At 43.8% G+C, this 10181-nt stretch overlaps 1 protein-coding gene across 1 annotated transcript in view; it reads left to right on the forward strand.

Annotated features, from left to right (window-relative positions):
• CACNG4 (calcium voltage-gated channel auxiliary subunit gamma 4) overlaps positions 1-9450 on the forward strand; it is a 44277-nt gene extending 34827 nt beyond the window's left edge. The window contains exons 3-4 of the mRNA XM_052808082.1: positions 4088-4228; positions 5067-9450. Of these exons, the coding sequence (XP_052664042.1) occupies positions 4088-4228; positions 5067-5605 (680 nt within the window). The 3' untranslated portion in view covers positions 5606-9450. The remainder of the gene's footprint in view (positions 1-4087; positions 4229-5066) is intronic.
• Positions 9451-10181: the final 731 nt, after the last annotated feature.

Consider the following 10181-nt stretch of genomic DNA (forward strand, 5'->3'; position numbering starts at 1 on the left):
TCATCTTTACTCTTGTCAATTCAGATCAGTCATAGCGCTTGGGTGACGTGATTTCAGCGCTCAGGCGAAGGCAGGCTAGCAGAGTGTGAGCACAGCTGCATTTATCTCTCATACAAAGCCTTGGAACTAATGTTAAATTAATGCCAAGTCAGCTTTAGGAAAGAAACATCATTAGTAAAAGGACTGTAAAGGGAAGAGGAATTAAGTAGCATCTTGATAAAAGCGTATTATGCCGCCTTTATTTGGAGAAAAGGGAGAACTGGGAAAAACAGTCTACAGCTCCGCAGTAAGACATGAGATTGGTAAATTGTAAGTGTACTTGTGACGGGTGTTCCTAAAAGCTGTTTTCAACAGTGACTAAGTACAGACCTTAAAAACAAGTTGGTCCAACCCTTTACGTCTTCTGTAAAATCAGTCTTCAGCTGCTCCCCCCGCAGAGGCGAGCTCATCCTCACGTAGTCTGCACAGATAACAGGGCTCCTCTGCTTTAACTTTTATAAGAAAAACTGCAGCTCCACTTAAAATGCATACGGTTGATTTAGAGATTGCTGAAAGGTTATGTACCTAAATCCAGAAGAAATGAGCTCATACGTATATGTAATAGGGACCAAATCATTGTCTAAGACAAGAGAATATTTGCATCCTGTTTCAAAGGAGACGTGAGACCTTCCGTCCCATTTTTGCCCTCTGTGCAACACCTTTGCAACCTGCTGTCTCCGTATCATTCACCAGGCTTTTTAGCCGTTTCTCGGCACAAGATTCTCGGAGGGTCATGTTAGGGGTAACCCTTATTTTTCCTGTCTGGCTTAGACAAAGGCACCAACGCTCTGTGCATCTTGTGCTCCTGAAAGAGCAGCATGAGGGGTCTCAGCCTGCTCCACAGTGACCAATCTAATATAGGCTTCAGATAAATGTAAACATTTTGGTGCTAGCAGAATCGAGCCCTCGTTCAAAACCCTATTGAAGTCAGTGAAAAAATGGCTGATTTTAGGAGACTTTGGTCCAGGGTGTGGGCAGGAGCAGGAGTTTGGATTTTGCCCTTCGGCATTCAGGCTGCTCCCTGCAAAACCAAGCGAACGACAGCCACAGCGACAACTAACACGTGCAAAGGAGCACAAACAAGACCCCTCCTATTGAACCTTCCCTGTGACAACACACGCCAATCTATCCATCTTAACAAAATCTCCTTCACACGTCTGTGTAGAGCCCCAGCAAGCGGCAGAGGTATCGCTGCCGTGCACAGAAAGCCCATGCCGTCCCCAAGGCTGCCGCCCGCATCGCCCAACCGCCCACATGTGCTCCAGCTTTCCTCCTCTCCTGCATTTCTGCAGGCACGCAGAAACGAAGCCGCTCCGATCCAGCATTGCAGGAAGCGCATGCACCTCTCCCTTTGCAGAAGGGGGGATTTCAGCCGTACTCATCCTCGCTGCGCACGTGAGGCTGTCAGGGCTCTGCTGTGCTGCAAAAGCGCAGCCCTGAGGAGGGGGACTGGGGACCCCAATTCAGAGGCATATCTATACTTTCATGTGCTTCTTCCCCCCATACTGTAACATCTCCTTTTTAAAGCCGTGTGCTTGGCTCCTGCCTTTCGGAGGAGAATAAAAGCACGAGCAGAGCGCCGGGGCTCGCAGCCCCGTGGGGAGGAGGAGGACGGCATGCTGCGGCGCTTCACCGAAGGAGGTGTCACAACGCATAGCGGTGCAGAACAGCCGATGCAAACAGACAGGACGGTAAACAAGAAAAAAAAAAAGCGGGGGAGAAAGCAAAAACCAGATTGCCTTAATGTTTTTTGATGTGCTGTCATTTTATTACCAGTATCAGGAGACACATGTAAATTCTACATGGTACCTGTGAGCTTCCTTTTAAATTTCAGAGCTAAAAGTACACATTGTAGGAAAAAACATACTGTAGAGTTTTACGGGAAGATAACACTGTGTGTTTTGTTTCTCTTCACATTGATTATCTACTATAGAAAAATTATCTCTGGAGATTATTGCTACAAGTAGAACAACCCACCCCCCTATATTTGGCATGTCTGGCAAGTTCCTTCTGATGATATCACTGAAGCATTTTAGGATCGTTCTTTGATTTAATAGAAATCATTATAAACAGCATGACCATAAAATACAGGACACAACAACCTGAAAGGATGGGCCACAGTAGATTTTAAGTCCGTGCTGCCTTTTGCCAGGGCACTAACAGACAGACAGTGATTTGGGGTGCCCTCATGTCCAGCAGCACAGAGACTGACATATTGAATCTTTTTCTAATAGTTGACTAATAATTTTCTAAAAACTGACCCACGAGTCGAAGCACTGTTACTTCATACCACACCCGTGGGGATACACCGAGGGCAACAGAACAGGCTCTCAGCACTCAACGGGCTTTGATCAGAGACCTTACACCCTCGTGACTTGGATTTGCCAATTATTGCAAGACACTGTCTGAATAGTAATGCATCCGACTGAATTGGGTTTAGATCCAGTTAGAAAATGCCCCATCTGTAAAGGACACGTGCAGCGACGTTGCCAGTTTTGGTAGAAGACGGACTTTTCTCGCCGTTGCAGATTGATACGGGCATAAGCTTCCCAGGCAGGGACTGTCTTTTTTGGTTTATGTTTGCACCATCCTAATGAGGGCTGGGCCCAGAGCTGGGGCTCCCGGGGGCTTTGCGGCGCACACAAAAGCAATGCTGTTATTAAGTGCCCAGCCCCGTCCCTCTTGCAGTCAGTGGGAGTTTTGCCACCAGTTACCAGGGGAATCGTTAGGAAGCGATTCGCTAAATTGAGAACGCCACGGCCATCGAAAGTAAAATGAGAAAGCATCAGCTGTAACATCTGGCCGTTTCTCCTCGGGAAACGGGTGCCGCTCGCTGTGCATGTCAGCCAGGAAGATGGCACCCGGGAGAGACCGCATCGCTAATGGCACCGCATCAGCAGATCGGTCCAGATGGTGGTTTTTCTCCTCTCCGTGCACGCAGCCCTGGGGGTGCCCGTGTCCTCCCAGTGCGCTGTGGGGTTTCCACCCCTCTGTGACAGCAGCCGCTGACCCCCACCCGCCTCGGGCATCCCCACGCCCCGGCACCCGCTCACCCTGCCGGGACTCCCCTCCGCGCCTTTGCCTTCCCGTGGTCCCCAGCTTTGGGGACCATTTGCTGTTTTCCACAGCAGTATTCAGCACTTCATCTCCCCTTCTTCAAAAAAAAATCCTCTCTGTATAACAGTAGAACTCGGATCCTCGGTCTGCCTTTCAGGAACGCCTACCAGCTTTTACCCCTTTGGTTTTTACAATACAGACATCTCTCTTCTTGCGCTTGTTTATTTTTGATCAGCACTTTTGTTCCCTCACTGCCGCTTCCCTTTTGATTGCTGCTTAGTCTCGTAGTGACCCAACTTTGAAAGCTGGCTTGAAGTGGCGTTTTAATTTTTTTTTTCCAGGGATTTCATAGCCCACGCTGGTGAATGGACTGAAGTATACAGAATTTTAAATTACTCTACTTAGCTGTCAGGAAACTAAACACAAACATCTGAGAAACACTTGTTAAAATTTCTTCCTTAGAAATCTGAAAGGTTTCAATGACCTTAATATTCAGCAAAAGAAAAAGGGGGTATTAGCTGTGCTCGCTGGCAACGTGAATGCTGCAGACTTCAAGAGCTGTAATTTGCTCACCTTGCACATGTACCAAGGAACAGATCCGTCTGCTCAAGCCATCCCTAAATGTTGTAGGGTTCACAGCCAGCTCATGAATTTTTCACTGCCGCTCCCTGCGTGATGCTGGGTCTTACTGTCACTTACCTCATCCTTTGCCAGAAATGTTCTGTACGCGGTGGCATCAGATAATGGCGATAACGTTGGACTTCCTAGGAGAAAGCTCAAAAGGTTTAAGCTGCTCAGTTGAGAGGGTCTGTGCCACGTTGGCCACCTACCCATGGCCTCGGCTCCCAAAAACACACCCAGAAATGCAGAATCACTCATAATTCCAGCAAAAGCCAGGGGTTTTGAGACTTTGCAATCTCCACACTTGCACCCAAGGAGGCATCTGAAATCATTACTGTCCATCTTGGTTTTCTACCTGTCTCCCCTCCAGGCATTGTCCGTGCCTCCAGTGTGTTCCCCATCCTAAGCACAATATTGCTGTTGCTGGGAGGACTCTGTGTCGGAGCAGGAAGGATTTACAACAGCAAAAACAATATTATTCTCAGCGCTGGGATTCTCTTTGTTGCGGCAGGTATGTTCTCCTTAAATTGAGTCCTTAAGAAGTGCTGCCTTTTTAAACTGAACAGGACTGTGGAAAAGCTTGCTGGCAATTCTCTCCCTGTACCCCTTTCCTGGATCGAGGGCACCAGCAACATCACACTAGGCAAATTTCTTAAGACAAAAATATGTTTTTGAAGCTCTACAATAAGTATATTCTAGAAAAGCTTTAGTTTTCCTGAAAAAGGAACCTAAAGTCAGTAACAAGCAGGTTTTACACTACTTAAAATGTGTTAAATGTTAGATGAAGCAGGTGTCTCTTACATCGAGGGCCTTTTTCTTTTCTTTTATATGGTGGCAGAAAAGATTCCCCTGTGATAGGTGAGCCCATTTTTCACACTAGAAACTTCTGAGAGAGTCAGCCACATTGTTAATAGCTTTCCCTGAAGCTCGGATTAAGCATGCTGCATTTAGATGAAAATTCAGCAAGGTGGAAGAGAACTTATCTTGATCAAGGTGAACAGACATAGCCCTGAGCTCAAAATGTATTTTTATTATTATTCTGAATGTTAGAGTCCCACTAACAATATTAGCGAGCTCCCATATGTTACTTCTTTCCCACCGTGGCAATGAAGAGATGGCAACAAATCCTGCTGAATATTTTGGGATCCATGCGAGCATGTGTGACCCAGATGTGGATCTATTCTTTGTTTTTCAAGAATAAATGAAATCTTGAGATAAATGAAAGGGTACATAAATGTAATAAAATTTCCTGGTTATAAACTTTGAACCATTCAGGTCCAGAAAGTAACGTGGCTTGAATTTTGTCTTCCCAGCCACATAACCACTGATTTATGTTTTTCTCTCTCTAGGACTAAGTAATATCATAGGGATCATTGTCTACATATCAAGCAATGCAGGTGACCCAAGTGACAAGCGAGATGAGGACAAAAAGAACCATTACAACTATGGTTGGTCTTTTTATTTTGGAGCCTTGTCTTTTATTGTGGCCGAAACCATAGGCGTTCTGGCTGTGAACATTTACATTGAGAAGAACAAAGAGCTGAGGTTTAAGACCAAGAGGGAATTCCTTAAGACTTCTTCCAGTTCTCCTTATGCCAGGATGCCGAGTTATAGGTACAGGAGGCGGAGGTCCAGATCCAGTTCTCGATCTACAGAGCCTTCTCCATCTAGAGACATTTCTCCGGTTGGCATGAAGATAGCAAGCACCATTCCCATGAACGAAATTTCCATGTACACTCTTTCCAGAGAGCCTTTGAAGGTTACAACGGCTGCCAGCTACAACGCAGACCAAGAAGCCAGTTTTCTGCAGGTTCACAACTTCCTTCAGAAGGAATTTAAGGAAGGACTCCATGTCAACATGGTCAACAGGAGAACAACACCTGTTTGAAGTACCTTCCTTCCTCACGATTTTTTGAAGAAATACTGAAGCAGAATGGATCTGTCATGAAAGAGAAGGAGTGATGTTAAAATACCCTCTCACCTCTTTAATTGTGACATGTGTTGAGGCAGCAAGTGGAGATCCTCTGGACCAACATAAAGATATTACATGGTCGTAGCTTTTTTTGAAGCTATTCAGAGTTTGTTTCTTTCAGTTCTTGGTGTCACGAGATGAAGGCAGTTCATGTTCCTGCACTTCTGTAGTGTGTACAAAGTCTTGGAGAAACTGCAAAGGACTTGCCACCAGTGTGTTTTACAGGATTACAGAAAAATTGTTGTATGACTTTTTTTTTTCTAATATTGACATCCCTTAATACAAACTTGCAAATATAATTTATAACCAAGCCCAAGGATGGATACGAACTACTCATCAAGTGAGCCACTTTCCTTTGACACAGCATAAGCTTTGCCTCTTTCAAAAAAAAAAAAAAAAGAAAAAAGAAAAAAAGAAAATATTTTTGAAGGCAACACTTTCTAAAACTGACCTGTGCTACTGAAACCGTAGAGCACCCACGTACTGAGCATTACAGACTCCCTGATGGGGTGGTAAGGGGGTCTCCCGTTTCTGGGTGTAAGGCGTCCCTCGGGGCAATGCAGGTGGGGGAGAAGAGGGTGGCTGCATCTTGAAACACCTAGAAAGGGAAGAATTAAAGTAGGTGGGACTTGAGCATATTTGCAAATATCATTTCTTGCCTAACATTTAGAAAACTTGAATTCTCATTTCGACTAGCCCTAGTGCCTGATCCGGCAAGGTGCTGAGTGCTGTCTGTCAGGAGCCCCTATAGACTACTTATAGCAAGAGCGAGAAGCAGAGCCGAGCCGGGGTGGCCCGCACAGGCGAAGCCGCCGGTTCCCTGCGACTGCATTCCTGTTTTCCTTACTGCTTCACAAGTGCAACACTAACGCTACTGGAAACTAAGATATCTAAGCAATGTGCGTAAGAAAATGAGAAGCTAATACGTTTGGACTAGCAAAACTTCCTGCAGCGATGGGAACGGAGTGTTAACAGAATGGAAGACAACTTTGTATTTTTTAAAATAGAACAAAAATAATCACCGTTTATGAGATATTTATTAAACTCTTTTTATTATGAATAAGTGCCGCATGGTGCAAGGTATAGTTGCTTTTAGACGGAAATGATGGTTTGACCTAATTTAATTTATTTTGTAATGATGAATCTACTTACGTGCAGAGAGCCCACAGAAAACTCTATGCATCACCTAAGGGGGGAACTAATTTGTACCCTTTGCTTCTGTATGTTTCTAAAAAAGTCTGAAATTTTGTTTTTTCTTTTAAATTCCTGCTTTCATTTTTTACACTTAGGCTTGGAATCTCAAAGCTCGAGGGCCTGAATCAAAGGTAATTTAATTGAATGAATTAAATGAATACTATTATTCATGTTGATTTTAGTGACCACTCGACCAAGCCATATGAGAATGCAGTACCCGATTCCCCTTGAATGAATTAGGTGCAGTGAGAGAGGAGCATCTAATTCCTGTAGATTCCTTTGAATATACCCGTCGTCTTTGCCCAGAAAATCTTGGCTACCAGAAGACTAGAGAAGTGGTGACAAGAAAAAAAAAATCATGATTTAGAAAGCTTGGCTCACTGATGGTGGGAGATCTCAGCCAAACTGTTAAAACCACTTTAGTCTTAATTTATCCTGCGATGGCCGCAGCATCAGTGACTTGGCGATGTTTAGGATACGAGGCTTTCAGCTAGTGGAACCAAGTCCTCCAGGGAAATCCCGGAGGAGCTGCCTTAACATCCCAAAAAGCAAGTCGAACCCACTCTGCCCCCGCAGGTAAACCCTGCTTAAGCCTCTCTCCTTGCAAGAACCAAGACACAATTCTCAATTTTAAATGAAAGTCTTCCCCTAGTCGCTGTCAAGCTCTGCCTAGCCCTCAGCCTGGCAGAGCGACATCGTTATTTTGGCAGAGGTGGGTTGGAGCCTTCATCCCTGCTTATTAAGAGTTTCCATTCAGGTTAAAACTCTGCTGGGATCCTTTTTCAAACCTCTGAACTCTGAGAGCTAAAGCTAATGGAGCAATGGGAACAATTTAAAAGTAGAAAATGTTGTGCTACTTTCTGTATCAACACACTATGGAGAAAAATGTTACACAAGCTTTTTAAAAAAATTCAAACAGAGGCAGACAAGAAAACTTTTTTACCTACTTTTCGGCTAGGACAACAAAAAAAGAGTTCTAAAATTATTAAAGTTCTTGATGAAAGGTTTTTTTTACAAGAATCTTTATGCTTTCAAACAATAAATTATTTCCTACTTTTTGAGACTTCGTAATATTAAAATACTTTGATTAGCTATGATAGAAGTAGAAGTTTGCAATGAAAAAAAAAACCTTCTGTCTCATTAGTGTGTCATACTAAGTGCTAATTAATTTACATCTAATTATAGTCAATGTATTTTTCAAGTGCAATTTCCCGGAACTATTTGTTTCCCACTGTGTTAATAAACTAATAGTTAGAAATAAGTCCTCATCCGTGTTTACTGTAATTAAGAATAAAACCATTCCCGTTAAAACCAGGAGTTAGATATAGGCTGTTTTTCTAAACTCATGTCCATTGAGCTGGAAGTCGACAGTGTGAGGTTTGCTTCGCGCATTGGTTTTGTTCTTCTAATCATCATTCTCCAGTCAATGTGTTTAAAACCAACCATCTGATTCCAGCCAAAGCCCAAGGCTTTTCTACAGCCAGGGTCACACCTGCAGAGGCACGTGCAGTATTTTTACACCACGGCGGCAAAAAATGTCTTGCCGAGCATTTTGGGATGTTCCTCTTTGCCAGTGCCTCCTCCAGCCAGGGCAGGGCTGGTTTCAGCAGCTCTCCGAGCGCGATGCCCTGCTTCGGTTCGAGCCGGAGCATCTGCTCTTTTTTCCAGTAGGCACCTTTGAAAAATGGAGCTGGAGTATTCATGGGATGCTCATGGGACACAGGGTCTGGACAGGGAACAAAGGCACAAGGAGATAACAGGGACCAGAGCTTTCGTCCTGTGGGAGAACAGGGGCTGCGATTTAGAACTCATGGTCTACGTCGAATTGCAGCGCAGTAATTTGTTCAACCAAAGCAAAAAAATGTTTCATTTGACAATTCCAGTAAAAAACAATCCTCCAAAAATCAGTCTTTTCCTGTGGAAAACTTTGATTCTGACAAAACTGAAAAATTTGCAGCATTCCTACCCATGAACAGTGTCTTGCTCCATGGCTGATCTATCTTAACAGAATTAGATTGTGCCCGGACTTTGAAACCACTCAGTGATATTAAAAAAAACCAAACAAACAAAAAAAACCCTGTTCTTTCACATCTCTCTGGCTTCCCTGGACAGCATCAAAGACAAACTAGCCCCCCCATTTCTCAACAAGGCCTGCAGATATCATCATCATATCATTAACAATAATCAGTCTTTTGGTATTATCCTATAACATACTGTAACAGCAGACCTAAAAAAAAAAAATGCTATTGGATCAGATTGAATTTTCCAAAAACCAAAGTTTCAGGTATATCATCAGCTCTCTTTTCCTAGTTTCTCATACACAATAGGAGTAATAGGAGAAATCACTTCATATGCCCGTACATCTAACAATAACCTATTTTTATATTTCCTTTTCTTTCTGTATGGATCACATATCCACAAGGGCTAATATATCATGTCCCTTGAGGTTACAGTTCTGTCTGCAGTTCTAAAGTGTTATTTCCACTGTGCTTCAGTTCTACTGGTATAATCACAACCATGTATAATGTACTTAATCCTTACTTTTTAAATAAACCATTTTAAATGTATTCATTTTTGCGTGGAGAAAGGTATATAGATTTTTAACTTCCAAATTCTCTGAGCTGAGATTTCTGTGTTTATTTTTTCACATTTCTACCTATTTTGATTGCAGCTGGGAATGTTACTGGAAGCCAATATAGCAGAGGAGAAAAAACTATTCTTGTGGTCTCACAGACCACAAAATCTCCAAGATAAGCTATCTTCACAGTATTTCCAGTCATTTGGGTTAGAAACTAAGAAAAACCTTCTGGTTTCCAGCTTAAACTTGGCCCGTATGAGACACCCTCTGGTTTCAGTGCCCGGTTTGAGACTGGTATGGTGACTAGAGGCACCGCAAACCACCATCAAGAAAAATAAGCCAGTGTCTTCTGAAGTGCTAGCCCCGAGCATCTGCTTTGCCTCCACCTTTTGAGGTTTCACATAAATTCACTTCCGAGCATCCTCCTCTCCCTGATCTTGCCCATTTTGCCTGAAGAAAGCTCGACCCTGCGTGCTGAAGCTCCACGGAAGCCTTGCTCTGATCACCACCGTAAAATCCCGATGGTACGAGCGGTGCCGAACACGGGTCGGCAGTTCGGCAGCCTCTCGCCGCTCCCAGACACCCCGAACCATCTCTGTATCAGAGACAGTATTTTGTCTTCAAATACTTCTTTTAACTTTACCTTCCCAGTTCCCAAGCCTCCAGATTGTCTTTAAAGATGAAGACTGCCTGCGTATCTCTATCTGCCTGCCTCTCCCC

The sequence above is a fragment of the Harpia harpyja genome, chromosome 14, assembly GCF_026419915.1.
Source record: "Harpia harpyja isolate bHarHar1 chromosome 14, bHarHar1 primary haplotype, whole genome shotgun sequence".
Lineage (NCBI taxonomy): Eukaryota > Metazoa > Chordata > Aves > Accipitriformes > Accipitridae > Harpia > Harpia harpyja.